This window comes from Callospermophilus lateralis, chromosome 8 (genome assembly GCF_048772815.1).
Source record: "Callospermophilus lateralis isolate mCalLat2 chromosome 8, mCalLat2.hap1, whole genome shotgun sequence".
In the NCBI taxonomy this organism is placed as follows: domain Eukaryota; kingdom Metazoa; phylum Chordata; class Mammalia; order Rodentia; family Sciuridae; genus Callospermophilus; species Callospermophilus lateralis.
In genome coordinates, this window is record NC_135312.1 from 101336198 (window position 1) to 101353017 (window position 16820).

Sequence of the window (16820 nt, forward strand, 5' to 3'; positions counted from 1 at the left end):
GTGTAATAGAGAGTTCACATAGCAGGTCTGAGTCTGCCTATTCATTATAGGCTGAATTGGGCTCCCCACAAATTTGTAAGTCTCAATCCCTAGCACCTTACAATGTAACCATATAGAGAGATATGATCTTTAAAGAGGTGGTAAGTTAAAATGAGACTCTTAGGATCAGGACTTGATCTGATGAGACTGGTGTCCTTATAAGAAGAGGAAGAAAGGTCAGTTACACAGAGGAAAGGCCACATGAGGACACAGCAAGAAGCTAGCCTTCTTCAAGCCAAGGAGACTAGCCCCAGAAGAAACCCCCAATGCCAACACCTTATCTTGGATGCTACCCTCCAGAACTGTGACAAAACAGAGCTCTGTTTTCTAAGCCACCTTAGACTGTGGTATTTTGTTATGGCAGCCTTCATGTTACATACCACCCTTCCAAAGCCCTGCCTGCAGTGTTGGCTATTGGCCCCTGTCTAAATACTTGACCTGTAACCAGTGTCCTACAAAAAAAAAAAAAAAAAAAACTTTCCATAAAATGGTAAGACTGGTTCACTGTTCCTCAAATGTTTGTATAAACATTTGGTTTATGTTAAACACCATATTTCTTTCTTGGAGTTTGGAATTATGGTAACCATTAGGTATACAGATCCCGCATGATCAGCCCACAATAAAAGCCTCTGTTGCCAAGTTTCTAATGGGCTTTACTGAGATGAAACTCCACATGTATCTTGCTGTATTTTCACTGCAGGGAGATGAGATTGTATTTTCTATGTGGAGTTCTGTGTTTTTAAAATCTTTGTGGATGTAGACCTGGGGACCACTGGCATAATTACCTAACCAAATCAAGAATGTGGAAGTACAGCTGGCATTGCTGAGCCTAGTCCTAAATGGCCTGTCACTTCTACTTTTTCTTTTCTTAAAACAGTCACTGTAGAGGAATTCCATTCTCAAAAAATCTCAAAAGATTATACTGAAAAGAAACTCAAGTTAGTTCCTGGAGAAGAGGAAGATGAAGGAAGGGGTTGCAAAGGAAGGACAGGCCAACAGGCTTGCAGGGGTTCCAGTCATATAGGTAGGTATTGGACTTGTGAATAAAGGGGTGATCTTCATCATCTACCTTACTTAAGCCTTCAGTTTACTTAAATATGCATATTATAGAGAATAGATCCCCCTTAACTTCTATTCCCATTATAGAACATATTGATGACAATTTTATTTAAAATTACCTTCATAACTGCTATGTTTTGAAATTCCCCCCCAAAACTCATATTAAAATTTAGTTACCACTGTGATGGTAATAAGAGAGAGAATCCTCAAGAGATGATTAGGACACAAGGGCTTTGCCTTCATGAGTAGAGTAAGATCAACATGGTGGGAATGGGTTCCTAACAAAAAGGTTGAGTTCAGTCCCATTTCCTCTCTCTCTTTCCCATCTACTCACTTACTTGCCCATGTTATGATGCAGCAAGGAGACCCTCGTCAGTAGCTTGCACCACACCCTTAGGTTTTCTAGCCTCCATAACTATGGTGTAAATAAAATTCTGTTGTTTATAATTCATCCAGGATGTGATATGCTGTTACAACAGCAGACAACTGACCGAGACATTAATATCAACTGATTCCTTAAAATAATCATAATGTGAATTTATATTAAAAATTCATCATCTGTTCCTTGAAAATTTTTACCTAATCATTTTGTCAACTAAGTACCAATGAATCACATTTTTATCCCATAATTATTGATCTATCAGAAACTGCCTCAAATGACTTCATGTCTAGCTTTACCTGTGTGCTTTTCAGTTATTTAATAGAGAAAATAGATTATAAAAATGAGTATTAATTGTGGGATTGAATATTAGCCTAAGCAAAGTTAATATCCTCTACTATCTCACATTTAATCTTTCTGTTTTATTACTATAATAAAAACCAGTTAAATAAACAAAGCTTCCTTAGTCTTTATATCATGATATTTAGTTATTTATGATACCAGAAAGATAATTTATAGAGTGAAACTTGGGAAATATAGAGAACAATATAACTAGAATCATCTTTCATTTTGTCTTTTCAGGATATCTTATGTATGACTCATCCTATGTATTAATACATCCTACTAGCTCAACATTCAAAATGTGTTCAATATTCAACCAATTCTTACCCCTTCAATTTTACCACTCCAGTTTAAGCCACCCTAATCCCTAAACTATAGGAACCTGATTTCCTTCTTTTATCATGTTCTTCAGATATCTTCATAGAAGCCAAGTAGAAGTTTGAAAATAAAATTTGATTATTCTATTGTTTTTCTGAAAATGCTCCAGTGGTTTCCTGTTCCATCAAAGTAAGATACTGAGTCTAACACCACATACAAGACCTTTCCTAATAAAGTTTCTCTACGGCCTGATCTCTTAAACTACCTATTCTCTCATTTGCTCTTCTCCACCCAGAATGCCAATCTTGAATATGTAAGCTGTTCTCTTTCCTTAAAACTTTTGCCTCTTAACCTGGAAGCATGAGTGGCTTTCTCCCTTTTTATTATTATGGTCTCAACCAAAATGTACCCTACTCAAAACAGGCCTTCTTTGTCTAAATATCAACATACTCCAGGGCTACTTTCTATCCTGCAAATCCTGCATTATTTTTCATTTTAATATTTACCCTACCTGAAGTGTTGTATATTTATTTATTTGTGGTTTACTTCTTCTCACTAGAACCCAAACACCATTAATGTGTGTACTTATAATGTCTGCTTTGATGTCTTAGAAAATCATCAAGCATATGGTAAGTATTCAATAAACTGTTCTACCAACAAATCAGTGAAGGAATAGGTGGACTAGTCAAAAAGTGACTAGAAATGCAGAAATACACCACAGTGGGCTGAAAAGGTGATTTCTAAAACTAAAAGAGACTATTAAATCTAATATATAAAAAGCAACAACAATAAGATACAATACATCTTCCACTGTACACCAAGCAGAGTCAGATTTGTGTGGGAGCACACAAATCTAATGCTGCTTGGTGTACAGTGGAAGATGCTGTGAAGGTCACACCACAATTTTTGACCCCTCTCTTCTATAGTCTCCAAAGGTGCTCTTTTCACTCCTGATATTGGTACACAAGATAAATGGAAGCTACTCACTATATTGATGTTATAGCAAAAGAGAAAAATATCAACAGTGCTTTGTTTACATTGAGTTTCCCCCCAGAATTTTTTAAAAATTCAGTAATATTCTTTTAGTGAAAGCCATGCATTTAGGAGTTACCAGGTTATCCTACTATGGAGGTTTGGAGAATTAAAGAAAAGTTTACTATGGCATGTTCCTGATAAAATGATACCCTATGCCCTTATTGTCATTTTGGTTGTCTTTTTTCCAACTAATGTTTTACTACACTTATTAGTTATTCATAAAGCCAGTTCATTTACTTTTTCCTCCAAAATTAATAAACATTTCTATTAATTAGTTTTCATAAGAACCTGATATACAAGCTCAACTGAATAGCCAAAGTTATAAAATAAATAGTACGACTTGTGAAAATAAATTTTTGGGGGAGGGGTACTAGAAATTTAACATAGGGTATTCTACCACTAACCTACATCCCCAGTCCTTTTTTTATTTTGTGACAGGGTCTTACTAAGTTGCTTAGGGCCTTGTTAAGTTGTTGAGACCAGCCCCAACTTTCAATCCTTCTGCTTTAGCCTCCTGGTTACTGGGATTACAAGTGTGCACCACTGTGCCCAGCTACAAATGAATATTGAATAGTGTAAACCCATAGCAAAAATTATAACTCAATGGGGAAAAATTAAATGAATTTCTTATAAAATCAGGAATGAGACATTGGTCTCTCAATACTCTTTTTAAATTTAACACTGGAAACTTTAGCCTGAAAAAGAAATAAAAGAGATTCAAAAGGAAAGGAGCGAGTGAAATTATCTCTGTTTGCTGATGATATGATTCTATACTGAAAAATTCCTCAAGACTCCCCCAAAGTATCTCTTAGAACTGATAAACCAGTGCTCCAATGTAGCAGGATACAAAACTAACATATAAAAGCTAATAGCTTTTCTATATAGTGAATCTGCTGGGGAGGAGGAAATGAGAAAAACAGTTGTATTCATAATGGAAGGAAGAAAGGAGGGAGGGAGGAAAGGAAGGAAGGAAACAACTCCTAGGAATAAATCTGCCCAAGAAGGTAAAGATATCTACAATGAAAATTATACAACATTGAAGAAACTGAAAAAGACCCTGGAAGATGGAAAGACCTCTAATGTTGTTCATTATGCAGATTTCCTATCCAATATTTCATTTAATATCCAGGTCAAGAAGGCACAGCCATTGTGGTGGTGCATGCCTAGAATCCCAGTGGCTTAGGAGGCTGAGGCAGGCAAGCCAGCCGTAGCAAAAGTGAGGTTTTTATTTATTTTATTTTATTTAGGGACTCTGTCTCTAAATAAAATACAAAATAGGGCTGGGGATGTGGCTGTGTGCCCTTGAGTTGCATCCCCAGTAACCCCCCACTCCCAGAAAAAGAATGAAGGCACAAACATTAGTGGGATAGTATTTATTAGGTTTTTAAAAATAACAATCTTTTTTAAAATTGAAAATGGTATGGTTAAAATTAATTTAGTCTGAAATGTCATTCTAAAGATAAAGTGTAAAGTAAAGCATTCATCATGATAAATGTTAAAACCAAAACAAGATATCTTCCTTCAATGGTTCTGAATTTCCAAAATGAAACATGGAAATGGAGGGAACATCTTTTTATTAGTAGACTAGTTTTCCCAGAAGAAAAGGGAAAATCAAGTCCTTCAATCAGTCACCAACACTTATCTTTCAGACGTTTTGGTCCTCCAATATCAGAGTGGATGGTGATGGGTTGCTGCACATACTTTATTGTAGGAGGCTAAGGAATAACCCTCACCATGCAACATTCATGGAGAAAAAATATAATACTTTGTTTTCTAGTTAGCGTATTAGTCAAGTATCATAATCTTAGAGAGAATTTTAGACACATAGGAATTATAATATTATATTTTTTTTCCTGGTATGTTTATAAGAAAAATTACGTTTTCCATGGTTTCAATGATTTTCAACAGATTTTTGAAATTTATGATCTACCAGACTGCTAAGGTATTTCTAAAGATATTTTCAATACATCTTGCCTTTACATAAAGAAAAATAAATATTCCATTACTCATTTACATAGTGAAAATTTATAAATTAAAGATAACAGAAGAAAATGCTGGAGTTTTATTTCATAATTTTGAAATTTAAATTTTATATATTTTAGGTACTAATGACATCATTTTACAAGTGATAAAATTTTTTTAAAAAAACATAAATATTCTTTTCACAAAAAAGTACTTTAAGAAAGACTACATTAGCATCAAATGTCAATATTACATATTATAAGCACTTGAAAGTTTTAATTGCTTATAAAACCACTTAAACACATTAACTTAGAAACAATATTGATCTCTTAGAACCAGTTAAAGAATCTAAGTAGAATAATTATATTTATATTAGCATTATGTCAGCAGATTCTGGAACATATCTGACCTACTTTTTTACCTTTGTTAAAAAATACATTAATTTTTGAGGACTGTAGTCATTATCAATATATTAAAAAGAGTAAATGGTGTTTCTGGTGAAGCTTTAAGAGTTCAAATAAAGTCTTGTTAAAGATTTGTTTCTTCTATAAATTTCATCCCACATGCCAAATAAAATGGAAATATCAAGTCATGCTGAACTTTGAAGCATTAGTGTTATGTTCTCATTTTAATATAAAATAACAAAGGAAATATTTCTCAATAAATATTGGAATCAAATATTATTCTGCATGTAACCATTCTTTTGATACAGAAATTAGCTTTTAACAATTATTTCCTTATTATTAAGCAAATAAAGCATCCATAAGGGGAAAACTAAACATCCTCACTGTAATTCATGACCTTTTATAATTTTCAACAATATAGAAATACTGAGTATAAGAGATCCATAATTAGGCATAAGCAAGATGAAGTTCCTCATGGTTTGGATGCAAGATGTTCCCCAATACTTCATGTGTGAGACATGCAAGAAGATTTAGGAGAAATGATTGGGTTATGATAGTCTTAACCCAATCAGTGAGTTAATTCCCTGAAGGATTATCTGAGTGATAACTGAAGGCAGTTATGGTGTGGATGGAGGAGGTAGGTTGGGGGCATACCTTTGGGTTATGAATTTTCTATCTGGGGACCAGAATCTCTCTCTCTCTGCTTCCTGATCATCCTGAAAGCCATTCCCTCCACCATACTCTTCTGCCATGATGTTCAGCCTCACCTTCAACCCCAAGGAATGGAGCCCACTTTCTATGAACTGAAATCTTAGCAACCATGAGCCCTCAAATAAACTTTTTCTACTCTATAATTATTCTTGTCAGGTCTTTTAGTCACAGCAGTGAAAAAGCTGATTAAAACAAACTTCAACAGCATATAGTTTTGACATGAACAAGGAAAAATATCTCATAACAATAACAGTTTTATGACAAATCATGAAAATCACGAGTCTCAAAAGTATGAACTGCTGTTTTAAACCAAATTATACGGAAAGCGATTCAGGTATCTACATCATTCCAATTTTATCAGTTTTTTTTCCTCATACTCTTAAGCATTGCCTTCATTTATAATAATTCTAATTATATTCACTTTTCTTGGTACAAATATAAAATAGTTGATCTCAAGCTTTGGCTTAAAGTGAAACACCTGTTCTTACATGGGGAAATAACATTCTTCATGTTTGTAATGTACATATAGCATCTCTACTCATAGCATTTAAATATTTATTTGCATATTCACTTAAATACTTAATAAATATAACGTATTTCAGAGAATGAATCCATATTTCAAATCTTAATGTTGACTTTTATTTTGTAATGATTACATCATTACTTTTTGGTGACCTAGCATTGCTAACAAAAATGTGACTGCTGATAAGGCTTAAATAATTCATTCTAAACCTTTAACTTGAATTAGTATAAACAACAGACGTGAAACTCCTAAATCACATGCATCAAAGATTATGATAAAATCCCTGTATCTTAGATGTAGGGCAAACAACTGTTCCACAAAGTAGTTAACACCTTTACCTTCAGCTAGCAATAAAATAACAATGGAGAGAAAAAACAATGGTTTAAATATTTGAAATCATGTTCTTAAAGATTAAAGCAGCTTACCTTGCTTCCTATGCGTCAACTATCTAGTTTAAACTATTTTTTAACCTAAAAATATGAAAAAAAAAATCCTTTCTGGTTATTTCTTTACCTTGAAAGGCACTGGCTCTTCAGTGAGAGGACTAACAGGAAGCGAAGTGGTGCTGCTCGCTGGGCTCATGTCTGCACTCTGTGAAGAAAGAAAAACTACAATGAACGGGGGCCTTTCTGTAAGTCATTCTTGCCACTCATACCTTAGAATCCAATGCTTCTTGTTATAAGAAACAGATAAATAAATAAGGACATATAAGAATCCAAATCATGATTATTTAATCATCACTCATATAGAAATAGTTATCTGGGAAATTAATCAAACTATTGTTCTTCATGGATCTTTTAAGTGTATCTCATTAAATATAATGGCTACCAAATGCATCTCATAAATACAAAGATATTTAGCATTATCTTTGCTGAACACATAGATTTGCATTTTCTTTTAAAAATTAATCTGTATCTGTAATGACCTATTACATTGCTATTTCAATGTCTTTTAGTTGATTTTGCAACATGCATCATGCATTTTTTTCCTTCCACAGAAACTTAATTAGTGGACCTCATTTTATTTTTCATCATAGAAACCATATCTGTTAATAATATACAAATGAAAACTAAAGAAATATTAAATTTAAGAAGTTCCTATATTTATAGTTTCTGGTATTCCAAAAGCTCTCTTACATTTTTCTAGATAAAAAATAAATACAAAGCATGTAATCAAATATAAGAGAATGATAGGAATGTTGTTAACACTGTCCTAATCCTTTGAAAATATAATCCATTAGAACTTCTTAAATAGGGGCTGGGGTTGTGGCTCAATGGTAGAGCGCTTGCCTAGCTGGGTTTGATCCTCTGCACCATATAAAAATAAATAAATAAAAACAAAAGTATTTTTTAAAAAATTGTTAAATAAAAGATTAACCTTTAAAAAGACATGGCCTTAGAAGTTCATTATTAATTTAATTTACAAAAAGCAAGAAAAAAGATACTAATAATAGGCAGTAACAGAAGATAGTTCATTATATTCTTAATACATTCTCTCAGGATATTTTCCACTTAAGTAGTAAGCAAATAAAAATTTGAAAATAATGTATGCACATATTTTTCTACTTGGTTTCAAATATACATGCACAGAAATATAGAAAAAAAATTCAATGAAGTTTAAATAAAGAATTAATCTTGACTCAGATAAGAGAACAAGTTTGCCTAGATGGTACAATTGCTACACATTCTTAGTGTCTATTCAAACATTATTTAAATTCTTTTGATTAAAATGTACAATAAACTGAACATATTTTAGATAGCCATTAAGAGTACTTTAGATTTACTATTCCAGAAACCATGAATAAGAACTCTAAAATAGGAATGAAGATATTCAGTATAATTTTCACATAATATATTGCAACTATTTTAGAAATTGATATAAGGCTACGTATTTAAAATGTTGGTAGGAGAACTCTAGTAAAATCTGAACAATACTTTTAATCTACTAAAAGTAGAAAATACATGTAGCAAATACTTGAATGAGTTGCTCATTCTCTTTTATTTCTAAATTTATCTAGAGATTCCAGGATATTTAACTGATAAAAATTAGGAAATATTATCAATTATTGCCTGTCACTATCTGATTACATGACAGAAGAGAGAAGTAAAGCTTTTCTAATCAACTAAGCTATTGGAGGATTCTAATAGAAGAAATGAATGAAACTTTTTGCAGAAATAGAAAAAGATCATAAGCAAGACTCCTTGAGCTGCTTTTGTCAGTGTGAGATTTCACATGAGATTTTAAGCAAGTGACAGAAAAGATTATACATAGATGAATTATCTGATATTGACTCATAAAATTGATAGTCTGCATACCCTATTAAAAAATCATCCCTTAAAAATGTATATTCAGGAGACAGTGGTAACATTCAGTTTTGAAAATTTGAAAGCCTGAATCATACTCTTGCAGATGAAAGTTTTTGAACTCCCATAAGACAATGAGCTTAAAATCAAGTTCTATAGCAAATTTTCTCAAGGGTAGAGGTCTCCTACAACTTCCTGGAAATAAATGTGTATAATTCTAAGGAATTTTGGAAAATAGATTCCAAGCTTCATTGCCTCACATAACATTGATTATTTGAATGTCATTCTTAAAGAAAACTTTGTTCTGGCTTTTACTGTCAAATCCATTTTATAGTAAGTGTGACATTTTAATTCTGTTGCTCTAAGGAAATCTTGAGATAAATGTTTTGAAAAACAAATCAATCTACATGACAACATTTGATATACTTCACTAAATTATCGAGTTGAGAAAACATAAAAAAATCAGAAGTATCTTCATTTATTATTGTTTCTCCATTTCCTTTTCAATGTTCTATAATTTATGTGTCATTCCACTATGTTTATGCTTTTTTAGATAGAATTACAGTAAACACTTGAAGGTAAGTCTTTTCTGTACTTCATATTTTAATTCATTTGCCCTTTCCTTTGAAGATAGTAATATTGATGCAAGTGTCTACCAAAATATACATTAATGGCAATTGTGGTGACTGTGCCTATAATTCCAGTTACTTTGGTGAGAAGGGAGGATCCAAGTTCAAGCCAGCCTTGGAAACTTGGAATCTGTCTCTAAATAAAATAAAAAGACCTGTTGTACCTCAGTGGTAAAGCATCCCTGAGTTCACATATATAATATATATGATAGACATTATATATATGAAATCCTTTTGTAAGTTACTTTTTGAATTTTCAAAAGGTAGCAATATATGTTAATTCACAATTTCTTAATAAAATAATGCTAAATTATGGCTTCATTTACTCTTTTTATATTTCGGAGACTCTGGGAATGGTTGGTTGACAACAAAGTGAAAGTGAATCCCAAGAGAAAATAGAAGAACCAAATCCTCTCAATCCTCATTAACACACTTGGGCTTTGATATCCACTGAAGACTGCATTAGACTTTTTTGTATAAGAAGCCTATCCCAAATCCAAGAAGTGTCCTGGGCCTGGCTGGTTCTATATACAACAGGTAAACTGCTTCTTTCTGACGCTAAAGTGAATAAATAACATGAACCTAATATTTTTTTACCCTTAAAGTATTATTCCACTCAAATTAGCAGACTTCATTTCTATCTCATTTTATCAACAATCTTTCATTTTTCTCTGAATTGAGCTTCATGTTACCTATGTTCTTTAAGTTCAATAATAAAATTTAGACAGATATTTACTTTTGAACATTTTGTACATGTTCTGATGAATATCATCCTCTTCTCAATGCATGTTGCTCTCTAGAATTCTCTTTACTTGACTAATTTTAGAGAAACTACTTACTACTTTGTTACTTCTGTTTCAGAACATGAGTCTTCTATGTGGTTTGTATAGGTGTCATCCATAGACACATATGTTAAAGGCTTGGTCCCCAGACTGGGGCACTACTATTGGGAAGTGATGGATAGAGGCAGGGCCTCCTTGGAAGGGGATATTGAGAACTAGCCATTCTTCTTTCTATCTTTTACTCCCCAGCCATCATGTGGTAAGCAACTTCTATGACCACACACTATCACCACTCCAAACAAATGGGTCAAATAACTATGGACTGAGACCTCCAAAACTGTGAGCCAAAATAAACCTTTCCTCTTTTTAAGTTGGTTGTCAGGCCTTTCGTTAAAGAAACAGAAAGCTGACTAAACACCCTAATTCACAAGTAGTCTCATGTCTGTCATCTCAAAGACTGGTTCTTCTTAACTATTTGCTTATCTTTGTCCTTGAGGGTAAATAGAAAACAAGAAAAAATAGAAAAAGTTATTTTAAATAAAATACCAAGACATGGGGAGGGGATATTACTCTGTTCAGCAGATTGCTCAATGGAATTAATTATAGTGGAAGTACAAAGATGATCTACAAGCACCACACCATTTATTAAACTGTGCCACACAATGAGAGCAAATACCAAGGGTCTTAAATGAAAGTGACACCAGACTAGAGAAAAACAATAGCAGGACCCACTATAATTTCTCCCAGCTCCTATGAGATAACTTCTATAAATGTACAGAAGAATTAATGATGATTTATCCAGAGGCAGGATATAAGAGATAAGTTATCTCACTGAAATCCTCACATTAAAGCATCATTTTATGTACTCTGACTACCAACCTAGTACCTACTCTATCACCACTGCAGCCAGAACTACCATAGTCATCACTGTTGATGGGGGGAAAGTGTATGAGATATAAGAACAAAAAGTGAACAAGAATAAACAGGCAAATCATAATTGTCAGTCTTCCTCAGAAAAATAATAACTATGAAAGAAAATATTTTGTTATAATAGTGGTTTCTTTCCCAGGTGAAATTTCAGATGATAGTTTGGGAAAATGGAATATCACCAGAGATTTGGGTGTTCAGTTAGAAATTTGATCATATCTACTGATACTGCTTTATGGACAAGTGGCAAAGTACACAGTCCAGGGCCCTGGCACTTAGTGCATATTGCTTAAAGTATCAGGAAAATTGAAGGGTAAGACTCACTATTAACAGTTACTGAATCAGAAGAGAACGTGGAAATTTTGAGCATTACATCCCTTAACTTTCACTATTATATTTATTATTGGTACAAATTTGTACTTATTTTAGTAATATTGAGAGACACAATTATTATTCCCTTAGACATGAAGAAATGAAGAACACTCAGATGATTTACAAATGGTCCGTTACTTGAACTTATAATGTTCTGACTATGAAATTTCAAAATCAGCTATTTATATAATAATGATAAAACTTTTAATTTAAATTTAGTTTTAAATATTCTTAAATCACAAATGAGGAAGTTATATCTGTGAGAATGAGAGAAATTTTTCACAAGCATCTGGCAATATATTATGAGGCATATTATGTTTTTTTCTCTGATTATGGGTAAATACATTAATTTATTTAATAAAAATGTTCTTTATTAACTTGGATCTTGGTATCTTCTAACAAAGGAACAGAGATCCTCAGTGAAATGGCCGACTCCAGCCAGAAATGGGGCATGGAATGTACAAGATGATTCTGAAGTTTCTTGGCATGCTAGAAAGCAAGAGAGTGCTCACAAAACAGGTAAGAGTGTGCCAAAGAGAAAAGCCAACATAACAGTGCTCCCAAATGCCAGAGTTGAAATAATATGTACAAAAAAATAAATAACGTAGTATTAGAGAAAACTTGAAAGTATTTTTTAAATTTATGAATCCACACAAAAATAAATAAGAAATTGGAGAGAAGGGACAATTCCTCTTACAGGAAAATTTCAAAAATTTATGCAGACACTCTCTCTCTTCAAGAGGTGGAACTTAACATCTCTTCCTCACACTTGACCTTTGGTGACTAATTCCAAAGAGCAAAGTATAAAGGGAGAAAGATAACTTTATACTGGAGAAACCTGGCAAACCTGTCTTAGACATGGGGCTCAAGTTAGCATCATGTTGACAGCATATACCTTGATAATATTCTAAAAGGGGTACTCTATATCTGTGCTCTTCCTTTCCAAAACCAGAAACTCTACTCCTCTCATGAGAAAACATCAGACAACCCAAGTGGAGAGATTTCCTGCAGAAATCTTGACCAGCACTACTCAATACTGTCAAAGCCATCAAGAAAAAGGAAATTCTGAGGACCTTTTACAGACCACGTTACTTGACAACCTTGTTACAAGACAACCAAATATTATATAGTATCATGGATGGAAATTTGGAATAACAAGAGGCACATTAGGGGAAATGGGTGGAATCTGAATAAACTATTTAATTTAGTTAAAAGTAACTCACCCCTATTGGTTTCTTAAGCAATATACTCTGCTTAGTTAGGATAACAATAGAGGAAAATTGGTAATGAATATATAAGAGTTCTCTATACTTCCTCTGCAACTTTTTTTGTAAATCTAAAACTATTCTAAGATTAAAACTTAAAAACACTTAGCAATATAACTGAGTTACTCAGGGTTATAATACATGATAGTCATTATACTCTTAGCTTCTAGGCTTTTATCGGAGTTCTTATAACTTTCATAAACACAAATTTTGACAGGTCATTTTATCAGGATGCACAATATCCTCCACCAAGGAAACTTAATTATCCAAAGATCTCAGAAGTTGATGCTAAATTGTTTTGAATGCTTTTATGTTCCATGTGGAAGTGTTGAAGGAAAGCTTCAGCCATATAACATGATCTATTTGTTTGGGTCCTCTTAAGTTGCTTGGTAGAGTGAGTTTGCATTATTAATATTTACTGGAAGCTATAATTCCATAATATAGATTCATTAATTATGTTGTCCATGAAAGCATAATTAATGAATCTGTCTTATGGGATTAAAGCTTGTTTAAAAGAATTTTTTGAAGTAAAGCATGATCAATTGGGCTAAAATTCTTTGGGTACATAAACAGATCTGAATATAAGTGAAATATTTTATTTTTTTAAGCCATCAGGTTAAATTTTATAATTCTTTAGGTCTAACAATTAAATGCTTACCTTAAAACCTAACTTAAGGGTATATTAAAACAGTCCTAAAATTTTATAGAAATATACACACACATTGAAATGTATTGCTGCTCTAATAATGTTATTCTTATGTAAAGTATGTAGGTAATTTTTATTTGTGTTATATTGATGAAATACTATTCTTAATATTTTCATTTTTACACAATAAAATTCATTTATTCATACAGCTGTTCAACATGTATTGAGTATACTTAGGCTTCCATATGCTTAGATTTTAAGTTTTTCTATGATTCACCCTGCTGGGAAGATGTGATCAGGCAAGAAAAGGAATATAGAATATCTAATTGTGATGCAGAAAAACATTTTTTATATGTAAACAGTATAATCAGTTCTAAAATGTGCTTTTTATCAGTCTTATACACCAGGGGCCAGAAGCCAACATACCTAGATTCCTCCCATTTAAGTGTCAACCAGCAGGCAAAACTCTATGAGGAACTATGAGAGCCATGTGAAGCTGATTCTACTCATTTCATCCCTTAAGTGGTAGGTGTACAATGCCTACCTGTTTGGTAGCAGCAAACCACACTGAGAACATCAGAAAATTGAGTTAAGTCCTAAAATCAGGAGCAATTCTTTGTGTCTAGGCCTATTTCAACAATGCTTTCCTGCTGCAGTCCAGCTGCAGCAAAATAACCCGGGGGAGGGGAGGGGGCAGTGATGAACAGCTTGTGTAGATTGATATAGCAGGAGTGGGAGCCCTTTATTGTAGGACAGGAGGGGTATATATACATTCCACACAGCTTATCTTAATTAACATAAACTAGATACAGCAGTCAACCAATAAGGAATCTCCACACTTAATGGGTCCCTGGCATTACTTCACAATCCACTCCCTCTGGCAAAATGCCAGGCGCCATCTTGACTTGTTTACAGACCCTAACACTTTCCCTTCCAGTCACATCTTCTACTGACTCTACTTTTTCCAAATGAAAATCAGGCATTTTCTTTATAACATCCTCTTATAGTTGTTATCTGCTATTTTTTTCTATCTATCACATAATTTATTTTAGCAACAGTTTTGTTTTCATGGGGATGTGATTTTCCCCAAACTCTCAGTTCACGTGTTTTGAGAAATAACTAGGCACTTATAATAAATAGCTAGCCAATGTTTCCTACTAGAAATACACACAAAAGGCGGAAGAGACAAATTATTTAAAATTATTTAAATGAAGCTCAAATCTGAGATTTCGGTTAGAATTTTTAGAAAGGAAAACTTCCATTCAATTAATGTTGCTGAGGTCATAAAAATGTGTTTCTCTCTGAATTTCAGAGGCCACCAAGTGGATGGAACATCCCTAGGAATAAATCCAACAAAGGGCTAGTAAATCTAGGAACTGGAGAAATAGAATAAAAGTCTAAGGACATATAAGACATAGTGATGATCCAGTTCTATTTTTCTCAATAAAACAGTGTGGCTAAGATTTGAGCATCTTTTCCAATCCAGTAATAAGCACTATAGCTGGAAAGTTACTAGTTACAGAATGAACAGTTTCACATTGGCTGACATAGTGGAGCAGAGAAAGCATGATACTACTCTATTCTAGAATAGGAAGGTAACAATATTTATGTGATAGAAAGATGATTTAAAAAATTATTTTCTAAATTTTGGGGGACTCATTTTCTAATTAGTTGGTTATGAGATTGATTGGAAAAAATGCCTGTATATAAAGCATATTTATTTTTTTAAAACATTTTTAGTTGTAGATGGGACACATTACCTTTATTTTATTTATTATTATGTGGGGGTGAGGATTGAACCCAGTGCCTCACACATCCTAGGCAAGTGCTCTACCCCAGCCCCTTTGCTATTTTTTTATTTAATACATTTTTAAACTTAGTTTTGACTAGTTAACATGTTCACATAGTAAAAAATTCAAAAGAAATATCTTTTTGCAAAAAAAAGTCTGTTTTTCATGAGTAGTTCCTAGCAATGCTGAGCCAACAAATTTTACTTTTTAACCTTCCACAGAAATTATGTGCATAAAATAGAAACACACATACACACACACACACAATTGTTTTTTTCTCATTCACATATATATGAAATATATATATATATATATATATATATATATATTAGGAATATATATATATATTCTAAGAATATATATAATTTTAGGAATATATATATTTTAGGAATATATATATATATAATATATATATATATATACATACGATAGTATAACTATACAAATAGTCCTTAAGCTTGCCTTCTTGAAATTTTTTATTTTTTAGGATTATGTATGTATGTATGTATGTGTGTGTGTATGTATGTATATATATATATTTAGGATAGCATGCTATACAAAGTGTCCTTAAGCTTACCTTTTTAAAATTTTGATTTCATTTTAGGGCTATCTCATAATGTATTTAACTGGCATTACATTCCCACTTCTGCTATTATAAACAGAGTTAAAATTAATAAAACTTAATAATATTGGGGGCTGCGGCTGGGGCTGGGGCTCAGTGGTAGATCACTTGCCTAGGATGTGTGAGGCACTGGGTTTGATTGTCAGTACTGCATATAAATAAATGAATAAAATAAAGGTAAATCAACATCTAAGAAATATTTTTTAAAATAAGAAATATTAAACTATGCACATATTTATCTATAACATAACTTTTGTATATGGAATCATTGGTCTAAAAGATACATTTAGTTGTAATTTTCAGGGATATTAAAAATTGTCCTGCATAGAGATTCTGTCAATTTACACAGTGACGTGAGACTTAGGAGTATATATTCTTCCACTGTCTCATCATGTATTCTCCACCTGAAAAAAACATTTAGTACAGGAGGTAGGGTTGTGGCTCAGTGGTAGAGCACTTGTCTAGCATGTGTGTGGCACTGGGTTCAATCCTTAGCACCACATAAAAATAAATAAAATAAAATAAAGGCATTGTGTTCATCTACAATTAAAAATATTTTTTAAAAGCATTTAGTACAGACTTACAAGATGGTAGTTTTATTTGATGATAATCTTCCTAAAACCACAGAGAAAAACGTAAATAATTTTTAAAATTAACTTTCTGTTTATCAATAATACGAGAGGGGAGAGATGCACTATCCTACAAGAGGACT

The 16820-nt window shown here is 32.7% G+C and overlaps 1 protein-coding gene across 1 annotated transcript in view; it reads right to left on the minus strand.

Moving 5' to 3' along the window:
• The window catches only part of Ccser1 (coiled-coil serine rich protein 1), a 1032529-nt gene that overhangs the window by 711643 nt on the left and 304066 nt on the right, over positions 1-16820 (minus strand). The window contains exon 6 of the mRNA XM_076865083.2: positions 7286-7363. Coding sequence (XP_076721198.1) covers positions 7286-7363 — 78 coding nt within the window. The remainder of the gene's footprint in view (positions 1-7285; positions 7364-16820) is intronic.